Source organism: Dermacentor albipictus, chromosome 8 (genome assembly GCF_038994185.2).
Source record: "Dermacentor albipictus isolate Rhodes 1998 colony chromosome 8, USDA_Dalb.pri_finalv2, whole genome shotgun sequence".
In the NCBI taxonomy this organism is placed as follows: Eukaryota; Metazoa; Arthropoda; class Arachnida; order Ixodida; family Ixodidae; genus Dermacentor; species Dermacentor albipictus.
Genome location: NC_091828.1, coordinates 66334566 through 66350561, shown reverse-complemented (window position 1 = coordinate 66350561; position 15996 = coordinate 66334566). Strand labels below are relative to the sequence as shown.

At 43.4% G+C, this 15996-nt stretch overlaps 2 protein-coding genes across 5 annotated transcripts in view; one reads left to right on the top strand and one right to left on the bottom strand.

The window, feature by feature from the left end:
* LOC135914272 (uncharacterized) overlaps positions 1–15996 on the bottom strand; it is a 106522-nt gene that overhangs the window by 71954 nt on the left and 18572 nt on the right. The window lies entirely within an intron of this gene.
* LOC135914271 (uncharacterized) overlaps positions 1–15996 on the top strand; it is a 37522-nt gene that overhangs the window by 11704 nt on the left and 9822 nt on the right. The window contains exons 6-10 of the mRNA XM_070524646.1: positions 128–160; positions 4694–4717; positions 6012–6110; positions 8997–9012; positions 10714–10811. Coding sequence (XP_070380747.1) covers positions 128–160; positions 4694–4717; positions 6012–6110; positions 8997–9012; positions 10714–10811 — 270 coding nt within the window. The remainder of the gene's footprint in view (positions 1–127; positions 161–4693; positions 4718–6011; positions 6111–8996; positions 9013–10713; positions 10812–15996) is intronic.

Sequence of the window (15996 nt, the reverse complement as noted above, 5' to 3'; positions counted from 1 at the left end):
TTAACTTTCCTTTTTGTAAGAATGCGGCACCCTTGATTCTCAGTGGTTTGCCTTCGATGGTAAATTATCGCTTACTATGAGCGATGTAATACATGCTGAGTCTTCTCTCGAACTTTTCATTCAATAGCCGAACTCAGCGAACAATACCATCAATCCTTCTGTAAGTATGCTTTCATAACACCGTTACAATTAATAAGGAACGCAGGATGCTCGCCCAGACATTGTATGGGATAAAATATTTTCAACATAACATTCCCTTTTATGCAATGATCGGTTTGATCTGTATTCCGATTAAACATTAAGCAAAACCAAAGTGGATGAAAGCTATTTTGCGACATTGAAAGCTCAGAAAGTACATAGCCATTTCTGATAGAGAGGAGAACAATAAGTGTTGTGCGCCGGTAATGTCTAATCTGCAAACATTATCGCCGAGCAAGCGCACACATCGGGTATCGCGAGAGAATTGCACTACTATTCTGTGGCGAAGGGGTTCAGGCGTGTGCGCAACATACCGGCTGAATAGGTATCTGCTGCAAGATTGGGACTCAATGCGGTATATGGGATAAGACATCCATTTTAAAAGTATGCGAGGAGTAGTGCCTTATTAACTACGCAGTAATTTTATGGTAATTTACAACAAAAAGCATCACCACACGTTTGGGTGTGCTTCCCTACAAGCATTTGACGCTTGCTGCAAAAATGCAGTTTATTATTTGCTATCGGGTGAGCTGCCATGCAATGGACACATACCGTGGGATAGTCCGTGACGTAGTCGGCACGTGTATGACTATACAAGTAGCAATACCATATAGAGTAATAGCGCCTTTTCGCACTTATGGTATCCTACTCTACCGGCTTCCTTCCGGTTGTCTTGCGACATGATACCAAACCGAATGAAAAGAATAAAAACAAATTACGGATTACATGTTATATGTAGTTTTCTGTCCTCATTGTAATAGTTTAAGATAGTATAAGTGATAAACAATTATTTTCTTCGCATATATCCAGTGCTTCGCGACTTCGCAATGTTCCAGCGAACCTATGAAAACAATATCGTTAACACTATGTTTACAACACCCTATGCTACAACCGGACAGGCCGCCATTGGAATATGAACCTGGCAACGTTTAAAGCTAGAACGTTATCTAGTGAGGCGAGTCTAGCAGTGCTATGGGAGGAACTAGAGGGCAGTAGAAGGGATATAATAGGGCTCAGTGAAGTTAGAAGGCCAAAACAAGCATATACAGTGCTAAAAAACGGGCACGTCCTGTGCTACCGTGGCTTAGCGGAGAGACGAGAACTAGGAGTCGGATTCCTGATTATTAAGGAAATAGCTGGTAACATACAGGAATTCTATAGCATTAACGAGAGGGTGGCAGGTCTTGTTGTGAACCTAATGAGAGGAAAAAAATGAAGGTTGTACTGGTCTACGCCTCTACATCAGTCATGATGGCCAGGAAGACGAACTCTTCTATGAAGACGTGGAATCGGCGATGGGTAGAGTGAAAACAAAATACACTTTACTGATGGGCTCGTTCCATTCCAAGGCAGACAAGACGCAGGCTGGATACAATGCAGTGGGAGAACATGGCATAGGCACTCGGAATAGCAGGGGAGAGTTATTAGTAGAGTTTGCGGAACGGAATAATATGCGGATAATGAATACCTTCTGCAAGCCGGATAGCCGAAAGCGGACGTGGAGGACCGCAATGTCGAGACTAGCAATGAAATAGACTTCATACTCTGCGCCAACCCTGGCATCATACAAGTTGTGGACGTGCTCAGCAAGGTGAGCTGCAGTGACCATAAGATAGTAAGAACTCGAATTAGCCTAGACCTGAGGAGGGAACTGAAGAAACTGGTACATAAGAAGCCAATCAATGAGTTAGCGGCAAGAGGGAAAGTGGGAAATTCCGGATCAAGCTACAGAACAGAAATTTGGCTTTAACTCAGGAAGAGGACCTTAGTTTTGTAGATATGAACGAAAATCTTGTAGGCATCAATAGGGAGTGTGCTATAGAAGTCGAGGTAACTCCATTAGACAGGATGCCAGTAAGCTGTCGCAGGAGACTAAAGAGCTCATCAAGAAACGCCAATGTACGAAAGCCACTGATTCTACGGCTGGAATAGAACTTGTAAAAATTTCCAAGTTCATCAACGAGCGTAATACAGCTGACATAAGGAAGTGTCATATGGATAGAGTTGAACATGCTCTCAGGAACGGAGGAAGCCTAAAAACAGTTAAGAAGAAACTAGGAATTGGCAAGAATGAGGTGTATGCGTTGAGAGAAAAAGCCGGTAATATCATTAATAATATGAATGAGACAGTTCAAGTGGCTGAGGAGTTCTATACAGATTTGTACAGTATCAGTGGCACCCACGACGATAATTGGAGAGAATAGTCTAGACAAATTCGAAATCTCACAGGTAACGCCGGAAGAAGTAAAGAATACCTTGGGAGCTATGCAAAGGGGTAACACAGCGGGGGAAGCTTGATCAGGTAACAGCAGATTTGTTGAAGTATGGTGGGCACATTGTTCTAGAGAAATTGGCCACCATGTATACTCAATGCCTCATGACCTCTAGCGTACCGGAATCTTGGAAGAACGCTAACATAATCCTAATCCATAAGAAAGGGGACGCCAAAGATTTGAAAAATTAGAGACCGATCAACTTACTGTCCGTTGCCTACAAAGTATTTACTAAGGCAATCGCAAATAGAATCAAGAACACTTTAGATTTCTGTCAACCGAAGGACCAGGCAGGATTCCGTAAAGGCTACTCAACACTAGACCATATTCACACTATCAATCAGGTGATAGAGAGATGTGCGGAATATAACCAACCCTTATATATAGCTTTCATTTATTCCGAGAAAGCGTTTGATTCAGTCGAAACCTCAGCAGTCATGGAAGCATTACGGAATAAGGGTGCAGACGGGCCATATGTGAAAATATTGAAAGACATCTATAGCGGCTCCACAGCCACCGTAGTCCTCCATAGAGAAAGGAACAAAATACCAATGAAGAAAGACGTCAGGCAGGGAGATACAATGTCTCCAATGCTATTCACAGCTTGTTTACAGGAGGTATTCACAGACCGGGACTGCAAAGAATTGAGGATAAAGTTAATGGAGGATACCTTAGTAACATTCAATTCTCGGTTGATATTGCCTTGCTTAGTAACTCAGGGGACCAATTCAATGCATGCTCATTGACCTGGAGAGGCAAGGCAGAAGGGTGGGTCTAAAAATTAATCTACAGAAAAACAGAAACTAAAGTATTGTTTAACAGTATCGGTAGAGAACAGCAGTTTACGATAGCTAGCGAGGTACTGGAAGTGGTAAGGGAGTACAGGTGCCCAAATCTTTAACTGGTGTGCGGGAGCGGCGACCTTTCCGTGCGTCAGCGCCGTTTGACGGGGCGAGGCTGGAAACAGTCTGAGGCTAAGCGCATGCGGACAAAGCGCGCTCAGCTGGGCCCATCGTCTACTAGGCTGTTTACAGCCTCGCCGCGTCATACGGCGCTGACGCCCGGAAACGTCGCCGCTCCCGCACACCAGTTAAAGATTTGGGCGCCTGTACATCTACTTTGGACAGGTAGTGACCACAGATCCGGATCATAAGACTGATACAATCAGAAAAATAGGAATTGGCTGGGGTGCGTTTCGCAGGTATTTTCAGACCATAAACAAACAGGTTGTCATTATCCATCAAGACAAAAGTGTAGAACAGCTGTGTCTTACCAGTACTGACGTACGGGGCAGAAACCTGGGGGCTTACGAAAAGGGTTCTACTTAGATTGAGGACGATGCAACGATCTGGGGAAAGAAGAATAATAGATGTAACGTTAAGGGATAAGAAAAGAGCAGATTGGGTGAGGGTACAAACGCGAGTTCTTTACATCTTAGTTGAAATCAAGAAAAAGAAAGGGGCATGGGCAGGACATGTACTGAGGAGGGAAGATAACCGATGGTCATTAAGGGTTACGGCCTGGATTCCATGGGAAGGGAAGCGTAACGGGGGACGGCAGAAAGTTAGGTGGGCGGATGAGATTCAGGAGTTTGCAGGGACAATGTGGCCACAATTGGTACATGACCGGGGTAGTTGGAGAAGTATGGCAGAGGCCTTTGCCCTGCAATGGGTTGGCGTAATCAGGCTTATGACGATGATGATGCTACCACAGAGGTTAGTGTTTCTGTATTCTGGTAACGCCTGTAGCTGCAACTTGAGAGGCGGAGAACCTTGCTCACAATGCCAATTACAACGCAAAATCAATGTTTCTCCTGGTTTCGAATATTTACCGCAAGTAGATTGTCACATGTTCACGCCATAAGAGCCAACTCTAAAATACAGGTCGCTCTCCGCACGAAAAAGCCAGGATATAGTCCGGCCGGTGCAGAAAACTCCAAGGAAGCCCAAGGCTGTCGTATTGTGCTGTCATGCATGAGAATCGCTTATTGCGCGACTGTTTACCGTGTACAAAACGACAGTACATTTGATTTCAGAGGTATACTGAAACAATTAAAGCTCGCACAAAAAATGTGCTGCTCTTAAGATAAACCATTTTCAAGACATTAGGTGCAATCTACCATGGTCCAGGCGAGTTCGCGCGAATAAACGCAGCCAGGTCCTTCCTTCCTCTGTAATGTATTCAACATTTAATTTTATAATGTTCGCGGCATTTATTCGCAGGGCCAGTTTATCAGGAGATTCCGGGTAAGAAGCGAAAGTGTTTCATATTATTTTCCTTTTTCGTTGCAATAGCAAATTGTAAAATTGTGAATATTTTTCATTGACATACTATAACAGAGCTGTCGCTACAGATGTTTGAGCAGTTTATATGATGTGCTTTGTGTCTTTCTTTCCCGTTCTTTTACATGACCATTTGAAATGTGTAAATATTTTTGTTTTCACTCAAATGTATTTTCTGTCTGTTGTTTCTGCCAAATAATGGGGCAAGCTCCCAGTCAAGCTGCAGTATAGCAGCTTTTTGTGCTTGTCCTAGCATTCTTCTGTTTGTACAAAGGAAATGCCGAAATAAAATTGACTTGAAAATGGACTTGAAATACATTTGAGCGTGTTCCTAAAAGGCGGCTATGACTGCCAACAAGTAAATGGGGCATAGAAAGCCTTCCAGACCACCTGCTCAAATCGTTAGTTTCCTTTTTTTATACGTATATGCGTATTACAACACTCGCAAGATGCTTCTTTAACGAGCAGTATCTTCACGTGCCGTGTGTCCTGAATGTGTAATATTTTTTGTACATGCAACACCCTAGTAATAGAGGAAAGCGTACATTTGCCATTACGAAAATAAAACATGCGTTAACGCTCCAGCGCCCGTACGGCAGCCTCGACCACCAAAGCGAAATCTAGTGCAACTGCAATATTATATAGACTTGCTTGAATAACGTTTTTGAGTAAAAATACAGCCCCGACTTTGCTCTTTCGTTATTTGCAATCTTGTCGCTGCAACAAACAAAAGGTAATCACTTAAACAGCGCCGTCTCGCTCTCAACGCTAAAGTTGACACAATCTTTCTCGCCGTCTTATGGGCAATCAAAAATATCAAGGCTACTGTACAAACCAATGCAAAGAATTTTTTTTATTCCCAGACAACAAGAAACACAAGAAAGCTACCAACACTACGTCCCTTCAAATAGGATTACGAAACCAGAATCTTTTGAGTACCTTTTTTTAAAGTTTCCCAGGTGTGTTTCATGCAGCATGCTAATTTCATGCAGCACGTTTTTTCTTTCGTGTACACTGACGAAATCGCTAATGCACACATGTATGATGTCTATTAGTTACAACTAAAATGTTGATCTCGTCATAGTAAGCGGCATGCTACGAGACCATGCTTCTTGTGAGAAGCTCTTTCGCTCACACCGGTACGGAGACTCCAAATGAATAGTGCTTGTGTAATTCATTTATTCGCCGGCTAAAAAACGTTTTTGTTCCTTTTGCTCGTGGCACATTCCTGCCACCTGACGCTGCCATCCCCAACCAGCGGACGACAGCATGTTCCAGCTCCTTGTCGGAGGCCCCGAAAGTTTCCTTACAGCAGAGCACGACGATATGACTCCATTGCGTACGATATCGAGGAAAAGTAAGCTATGCCTTTTTCGCTATTATCAGGTGTAGCAAAAGCAGTAACAGTAGTGCTTTATTAATACTCACAAGCCGAGCGCGTAACCGGAGAAGGACCAGCCAGCGTGAATTCAGATGCTGTCTTCGAAATCTAAAAAATTAAATTATGGCAATTTACGTGCCAAAAACCATTTTCTGATAATGAGGCACGCCGGAGTGGAGGACTTCGGAAATTTCGACCACCTGGGGTTTACGTACACGGCTGTTTTCGCATTGCGACCCCACCCATATGTGGCCGCCATGCCTCGTGTTCAGCAGCCCAGCACCATAGCAACTGAGCAACCATGGCGGGTCATTCCAACTCTGCATTTTCCAGGAAAATATATAGTAGCGCTTACGCTCTCTCATTATAACGAAGAATAGTCACCAGTAATGCCTTGACAATAAGAACACAGCAACACGCCGATCATGTTACTACCGTTGTGGACGGCCTACTCCCGAAATCTCAAGAACAATACCTCTTTGTGACAGTGCAACAGAAAGCCTAATAACATAAGGGCGTCATATTTAGGAGCTGCTTCAATTATAATTGTAGTTTGATCACTCACATGGCTCACGGTCACTCTCGCACGTTCAAAGCGGGGGGCGTACCCTTAGAGATACCATGTAGCGCTAAAAATTCGGCTCGATCATTGCGTACTGCTTGGGTTTTGGAGGTGCACGTTGATTCCTCTGTTGATTTTGGCTGACGTACATTCGACCACATGAAAGGGTTGGGGGGGGGGGGGGGCGATAGAGTACTTTTTGCAGCAGTCCATCCACTACCAGCTTTCTATGTTGGTGTTTCATTTTCCATTTTTTTTTATCACTGAACATGTCAGCCTACGCCGTTTCCGGATTTTTCATCGACATGTTAACCGTTCTTGAGACGCATGGGCAGTGGTTCGATCACTTGGGTTAAATAATATTCTCCATGCAGAGACGTGCTTTTGATTATTGCTATATGTTCTTTGCTTGTTGTTGTGATCCTAAAATCACACCTGCGCCAGCATATTATTTCTTTATGGCAAGCCTAACACACTTGGAAGTCGGCTTTTGATTTTGTGCCCCCTCTTACCCGTATCGCTTCGCGCTTTGTTTGGCAATAATATGGAACTCGAACTAGCCTGGTTCCACACCGTGGTGCATTATTTCTATTTTACACAGAATGTACGTCAGTGTAGTGCGGTGTATGGAAAGAAATCTCCGAGCATATTAAAGGAATTCAACCTCTTGTTATTAACAATGCGATAAATTAGTATAACTCAGCACTATTCGTATGAAATATCCCATGGCTAAAGAGTAGTCTTCATGCATCTAGAAGAAACGAAGATCAGTAGCTTTTAACAGAAAGCGTGTCCGTCAGCTGAAAACCAGCAAACACCACATTCTTTCTTCTATAAGAGTCATTGTTTCGTACTGTTCGCAAATGGTATGATCCATTTCCACAATGCTCCCTGCATAAGCAGTACTCTTTAGCTATATAGAAATAATACCAGCGAATAGGAAAAGCATGTATGCCGATGACTGCAGCTTGTAATGAAGCTTCGCACTTGAAGAAAATTGCGACTTTGTACGTTGACTAAACATGTACCCATTGCATATTTAGTGCAATTGCGCTATCAAATGAATCGAGGGAGAGCTAGCAGTTGCAGTGCTGCACTGAAGCGATTTGCGACTCGAAGCAACCATTGGCATCCACCAGGAGAGTTCTATCATCTCTTTCACGCCACCTTGTCTTTTTATAAAACTTCTTCCAACTTGCAGTTGTCTGCCCATTAGCATTCATCATACGAGGATCCGCAACATTCCTGGCCATCGTGCCAGATGAGACCCGTATTTACACGCTTGCTGCCACTGTCTACCAGCGCCTTTTCTTTCATTTCCAGTTACATTCTCTGCGATCGGTTCAGATATGAACCGATCGCAGAGAATGAAACATTACCTACTTAACCACCTTCAATTTTTAACTTGTGCAGCAAACCGTCGCTATTGATGAAAAGCAATGTTATTTTTTCACACAAGCAATCAATTTCTACGCATGCTCTGCATGACAGTGTCGACGAGAAAATCGTATGACGCTTGACATTTTGTCCTATGGGCATCGATCTTTCATTCACGTGAATGAATGCGAGAAAGCTGAAATTAATCCGGAGAAGTCTCCTAGATTTTTTGAAATAGCCGGTGTTTTCTCTAAAATACTCACACTGGCGTAGAGAGTTAATTTCTTTTTTGACGATCGCTTTTTATTAGGCAATTATCGTTTCAATCTTATCGCTTGGTGCAATACGGGCGTTCATGTGTCTTAACTCCCTCGAAGGTTGTCGCCTAATTTATAGCGAGAGAAGCTTGTCTGATCAAATTGCTTGCTCGACTCGAACAGTGCTGTGAATTATCTAAAGCAAGCAAATAGCAGTAATTAATGTATAATCGACGATGAGTCATGTACAAATAACTCGACGTGCTTGATCCGTAGACCAGATTTCGACGATGGACGGCTGTGATTGCCGCTTCCGTTGTGTTTTGGGTGTAACCTGTCTTTCCAAGTGCAATAAAGCGGTAAAATTGGTATTCACAGTTTTGCTACTTTCTAGGCAGCACCAATGCTCCAAGGTTACAGCAAGACAGCCGCAAACCTAGACATTCACTTTTTAAGTGGTCAGAAGTATCTTGGTCGAAACTGTTTTACAACTAATCAGCCGAAGAATGGACATGTTTCAGCTGTACCGGCAAAACAATGCTGAATTACTCTCAGCCCCCACTGCTTGGCAGATTTTAATCGAAATGTATTCACCGACAGCTGGTGAGAGAGTGTACATTATAACAGCTTTCTTATGTTCTTACTTTTACCCATCCCAATTCGTAGGTTCCTACACCAAAAAGTAAGTGAACAAATTTTCCTGATCGAACTCTGCCCCAAACCACGATTAGTGCAGAACTTCGTGTAACCCTCGTTCAACTTGTGGATAATCTATATTTTACCTAAAGCTAAAGTTACAAGTCTCCCCCCCCCTCCGCCTTTTTATGTTTCTGTTTGGTTACCTTAAAAAATACGAGTGATTTCTCGCAGGAACTGTTACAAATTGGATTTGCAGTAGCGAGACATGTACACGCAGATTAAGCATGATGATCCTGTAAAGTACAGGAAATAATTTGATACGATCATCGCCCATGCGAGGCAGCTAAGCAATTCATACCCGCTCTTTAGAGCATAGCATGTTGAAATATTTTATTATTTCTAGCTTCCACCAAAGTTTTTAAAGGTACGACTGTACAATCTAGAACACCGCACAGCCACTTTCCCACCTCCAGAAAATTAAATGTGAAACTCTTTACGGTCAAAATGACGAACAACGCCAGCAAAGGGAAACACGATATCCAGATAATCAATGATTGTTCATTCAGTAGTGTAGACGAAGGATACTTTAAAACTTTAATGGCAAAGTTGATACCAAAATACAAGCTCTGTTTTATTGTTCATATTCCGGGAACCTCGCACTTGAGTGTTTGATTGACGAGTGGGAATATCCGCAGAGTTCTGTCAAACGGATATAAAGTTTTTTTTTCGAAGCGGTATTCAGAGACGCGATAACGATAAATTTACGGCAAGCAGTCCCTTGCTAGCTAGTTAGTAATCTTTGTATACAACAGCACGCTATATTATCACCATAGTATAGTTGAAAAACGGTAACACCAGGGGAATGATGTCGGTGGTAAACAGCCGACATGACTGGCTGCGCCGGGTTTTCCCAGCAGCCAGGCGTGGAGTCGCCGGATTCGTGGGGTGTCGCTCTCGACAAGAACTACAGCAGGCTGGCCACCGCTGTTGTTTCAATTCCTCTTGTGGCTGTCATGGAAGTCAGCAGTAAAAGAGTTATGCCGAAGCACCAATTGGAGATGACATTGTCTTCCCATTGTCACGAACTGTCACAAAACATCGCTTGACAAACTATCATTGACAACCTTCAGCTAAAGAAACAAAGCGCGATACAATCACGAATGTCCACCAACTAGCCCTGTTCATTGATTTAAAAACACAGAAAGCATTCTGGTTTTTTCCCATTTTCGTCTAGTGTGTATGTACTGACCCTCTCTTTAAGTGCGTAGGCAAAATGAATAATGGTAGCTGGCGTAGTTCTTTGTTTAGTGCAGAAGTGCAGACAATATACGGAGGCACAGGAAGAAGCGCTTCTCGCAACTCAGATTTGATGTTTGGGCAAACGCCGTTTACAAACTAAAAGAAAAACTTTCAAAAACCATGAAAGCAAGTCAGAAAGGCGAAGGAGGGAATCAAGTCGAGATACACAAAAACACAGGAAAATATAAACAAGGAAAAAATACTGCATACCAGTCCTGCGATAAACCACCAAGACAAAAGGTGGTACACATGCTCGCAGTGACGGAGTTAAAATTAACTGCAATTTCTCCATCTGTTAACCATAAACACTGCTAAAATTAGCTCCAACGATGAATTATACACTTACATTACTTTAGATTTTCCGGTAATTGTATACATGAACGCATATCAGCTTGAACACATTTACGCTTTTCTGGATAACTGCACCCTCTCCCACTCTCTCCAGCTATCAGAAGCTGTTCAGCACGTGGAAGTGGCTCGCCATGTTCCTGACTTGCTGCGTCGTTGGGTTCGGGACGACGCTAGTGTTTTTTGCTTTCATCGGTGAGTGAATCCGTGGCACTGCAATCAAACGATGTCTATAAAGGTGAATTCATGAACAAAATTTACTCAAGAGGCATTTAGTTCATGACAGTAAGTTAGAAGTCTATTTAATAGCTATGGTTGCGCACAAATTCCGCCGCAATCGTAGCATCTGATGACGGTCGTTTAGAATAACTCGAGGCAACCGTGTCCACGGTTAGGTTGCAGTCCGAAAAGCCATACTCAAGTAACTTACATGAACACAGCCTTGCCGGGTTCACAGGTCGAGGCGGAAGAAACACAGTAAGACAAAGCAATACATGACGCTGCGAGCCATCGCAAGGCATCTCGCCATGATGTCATCCCCTTCGCTTTTTTTTCTTTTCAAAACGTCCCCACACAAAGACGCTACACTCGGCAGACTCGACCTGGTGTGTTTGGTTCCAAGGTAGGTTTGAATCGATGCACACTTTTTTGGTTGCTGTGTGCACCATCATCACCAAAAACACTTGTTGGTGTTTTTGGTGATGATGGTGCATACATGGGATGGTGCGTGTTGGCCGCCTGTCAGTGTGCTCTTGGACGCTCTTGACTGGATTTAGCAGAGGCGGGGTCCTTTGTCCAGGGTTTCAATAGGTGCACGTTTCCTTCCGCTAGGTTTGCGTAATTTTGGTTACCTTAGTGCAACGTATAACTTTATTGAGTGTGTTGTAACGTGCCAGTACGACGGACGCAAGTAACTGTCCCACCCGTTGTCCTTTTGAAAGAGCGTGCACTGGCCTATTGTTTTCATTCTAAAGCCTTTATTAGTCAGCTTTTATTCCTAAAGGAATAAAAACTGACTGTTACGTGAACACGTTTTGTACCAAATTTTGTTGGTTTCAATTTGCTTCCTCCTAGCTATTTTCTTCCTCCGCGGGGCGACATCAAAGCAGTAGCAAGAAAAGAACCACGCTAGCCGATTTCCGACACTCGTTGCTTGCTCGACACTCGTGGCTATGGCTTAAGCTGTGCGGAAAACCTGAGACACCGGCGGAGTTTCCATGCACTTTTCTTGTGGCTCTAGTTCCAAAACTAAAGCGCGGAACAACGCAGGCCCTTCCCCACAAGGCCATTTGACTGCTTTTTCTGGTTTATGCAATGGCTTCTGCAAAAAAAAAAGAAAAAACAAAGCCTGCGCGAGGAGATGGTCACGCTATCAATAGTGTTTGAACACGTCGCTTCTTCTGAACTTCTGTCTTCTTTAGATTCTTTTGTTGGAAGAAGCCCGAAGCAGACCAATGCACTGAATTTCGGGTTTTTACATACCAAAACCGCGATTTAATTATGAGGTATGCTGTAATGTGGTGCTCTGATAAAATTTTGACCACCAGGTGATCTTTAACGCGCCCCTAAGGCACGGTACACGGCCGTTCATGTGTTTCGCCCCCAACGAGATGCGGCTACCGTGGCCGGGATTTGATCCCATGACCTCGAGCTTAGCAGCGCAACATCATAGCCGCTAAGTTGCCTGCGGGGAATACCGAAAAATGGAATGAAAAACGTCTACCTCAAGATATGCCCGGACACTCTATGGGATTACGGATATAGCTTATAGTGTACGTCGCTCCGATTACAGCATTCGGTTATTGCTCCCTTTAATGGCAAAAAACCATCAACGCTCCTTTGCGCTCTCTGTAAAGGTTACGTCTTACTATTTGCTGCTTGATAAACACTTCGACGTTTTCAAATATTATCCATGCCGTGTTTCAACTCTCTGTTAATCCGAATAACTCTCATTAGATAATTCTCGGACAATCAATTCAAGGTACCCTACGTTATACCTGGCTGCGTTAGAAAGTGTCTGACAGAATACTAAGCCGCCTGACTAGATAGTGAGAAGCACACACGATTTCTATGGGCCACATATATTCATCAAATGTCCACATACCATAATGATAACTACACCTAAATACAAGCTTGAAAGATCCCTCAGAATCCTAGATTTACCTTCCTGCTGTACACAGGGAATGTACTATCTCTGTTCCCGCATATTCTTTATATGTTCTTTTACTGTATTTCATCGAATATATACGTGTATTTCCGTATCTGCAGTGTTTTCCATCTATGCTCTGGATGCACTGTTACGGTTGATAACATGTCAGGAATGTGTAAAATTTATTTGCAAATTTTCGTTTTTCATGTACCAAGTAGTTACTGTTTTTGGTAGCCTCGGTTTAGTACCTCGAAGTAGGCTTACTAGTTCATGCTCTGTTGTATCTTTGTAAAATGTGTTATGCTGTCTGCCAGGCTCTTCCATAAAAGCCCAATGATGCTTTGGCAGGGCTGAACAATGTATCCTGTACATTCGTTGAAAATACATAATAATAATAATAATAATAATAATAATAATAATAATAATAATAATAATAATAATAATAATAATATTGTTATTACTGTTGTTGTATAAGCTAGGGTTTTGTTGAAGTACACAGGATTTCTGTAGACATTCTATAAACGTAACATTCAAATATGAGCAAATATGCGCAAATTTGCTGTAGACACACGGTATGCAACTAATTGAACTTAACGGTACGCAGTGTTAAGAACCGAGGATCCCTGGGAAAATATGCATTATTCATATGCGTAACATAAGAACTCGTTAACATGCACAACAAATCGTTTTCTTAGCGCTGCTTCTTATAGTGCGTGTTATAAGAATTCTTATTTACTGCCATTCACACAGTTGTGAATTCTCGCGTCTTGAAAATTATGTGGGAAATGAATCTGCCTTAAAATACAGTTCAGTAACACTGCCGAAGGAATCTTTACGATTTTCTAGAGGTACAAAAGTGGCGCAGTGTTGGAAATTCAAAAAGTGTGACTGCACCTTTGAACAAACGAGTCAAGCAGATGCAAAGGGTTTTTATTACGGTTACGTTCACGCAATTTCGTCCATGCCGGCCACCACCTAAATAGATTATTCATTTTGCACGCAGATACAAAGGACATGGAGACCACTGCATCGCTGGAACTCGAGCGCTCAACTTTGGCGGTCCCGCAAGCAAAGATTATATCTCTAAGGATCTTGACGACGTCGACACTAAATGTTACAGACTCTGCCACAGCCAACAGCTTAACTTCGGAACGGAGGATCTTGATGACGTCGACTCTAAATGTTACAGACTCTGCCACAGCCGACAGCTTAACTTCGGAATCAAGGATCTTGACGATGTCGACACCAAATGTTAGAGACTCTGCAACAACCGACAGCTTAACTTCGGATCTAAGGGTCTTAACGACGTCGACTCTAAATGTTACTGACTCTGCCACAGCCGACAGCTTAGCTTCGGAAATAAGGATCTTGACGACGTCGACACTAAATGTTACAGACTCGGCCGCAGCCGACAGCTTAACGTCGGCACTTGTTGATCTTTTTCATTTCGAAAAGTCTCGTCGGATTAATGTTGACGAGTGATCACATTCCTGCTGATTCATGGAACGCCCAATCTGACATTTTACATTACGTTTCCTGGGAGCGCAATACAAGGACTTATTATTCTTGGGCCGATATTATCAGCCTATTACCATTTCCGCTCTTTTCTCTGGAATACTCTTTGTCCGGTTGCATTACGCGGTCTTTGTAACGAATACACTTCATTTCACGCTGCTTTGGAAATTGTCCCATTGTCCTTACGTTTACAATTTGTTCTGCCTAGTTTTCTTACTTGTGTTGCTCTTTATAACACTCCTATCACTCATAAAATATTATTCGATAATTTCGTCAGAAGCCTTGTCCTTCGTAACTTCTACGTGTGCTACTCTTAACTTGCTCAAGTGTTCTCACCTGGGAATAAATTAACATAGAAATCGGAGCCTAAAGCAATACAGGAAGAAATCTCCTCAATGTTTTATCTCCCTTACTGTGTGTATGTGTGGGGGCGGAGGGGGGTGGGTGAGGCGGTGCTTTACATCACCCATTCCGCGAACCCTAATTTGAAGCTTCTTTCATTACGACCCAAACAGCTCGAATGGGGCAAACACCTGGAAACGCCACTCTGTTATTGTACCACAGAAAGCTCCAAACTGAAGTCGCAGTAGCATTACTAAGCCCGCCAACAGTCGCCATGTGCAGAGATGGAGCCAATATAGCCTGCTGAAAACATTCTTTACTGAAATGATATCCTGCAGCGAGCTGCAGGCCCTTTATCACAAGGGAAGAACAGAAACGTCATTAAGGTGTAAGCTAGAGAATTATACCGTGCTTAGGCTCCTTTAATATACGTGAACTAAATGTAAAAAGTGCAGGTTCCTCTTGTCAAAGTTGGTGAACATTGGCGAACTTAGACTCGATAAATTTCATAATAACAACACAAGACCAAAACATGGCACCAGTGTCTACATGGGTCACCAGTACGTTTGTTTAGTGACTATGGGTGTGATAAGCACATCCAATTCTCTAAACGTGGCCCTTGTGGCTTTATACGATTTTGTGTGTTCTTCCATGAACTCACTAAAACTTAATCAAGCGAACCTTGTATTGGCTCACAAGTTTCGCTGGCGGTCTGGTCACGCAAAAAGCCAGTTGCTCCCAGGACAGTTCAGCTGCGGGAAAGATGGTTTGATTAGTAGACAGCTGCGCCGACGCCGGAACGTGAATCATTAGCGAGCATTCCAGCTGCATAGGCGCGCGCTTACGCCAGATGCGCAACCAATGAGAGCCATTTCGCCTCTGCCGGGGCGAGAAAGGGCTGGAAAGTGTACCGAGCGTGTGGCGGCGGCTTCATTTCTGGTCAGTTCATTTTCGGAAAGTGGATGCGATGGCCACGCGTTGTGCGTTCCGCCTAGGAACCGCCTTCGAGGAGCGGCGGCGAGAACTCGCCCGTTAAAGCGCTAGCCGTCGACCGCCGATCCAGCCTTTAGAGCCGCCCGAGCCAAGGCGATCCGACAGTAACGAGAAGATCCGGAGCTGAAGGAGTGGAAGGCCGTGGTGATCCGGCACCTTTACCTGTGGTTTACTAACCGTGACGATGGTCAAGTGCACACAGGGCAAGGTTTGCTATCACCAGTTTTTGGTAGGGGAAGGGCTGGAATTTTCGTTCCACATACGTTAAAGAGCCAGAAATATTCTCTATCTAGCATCGGTTTCCCATCACCCAAATATTTTAGAAACCTAATAAAAGTAAATCTTTAAAGAAATTTACGCGCAATGACTGCGCCATATTTC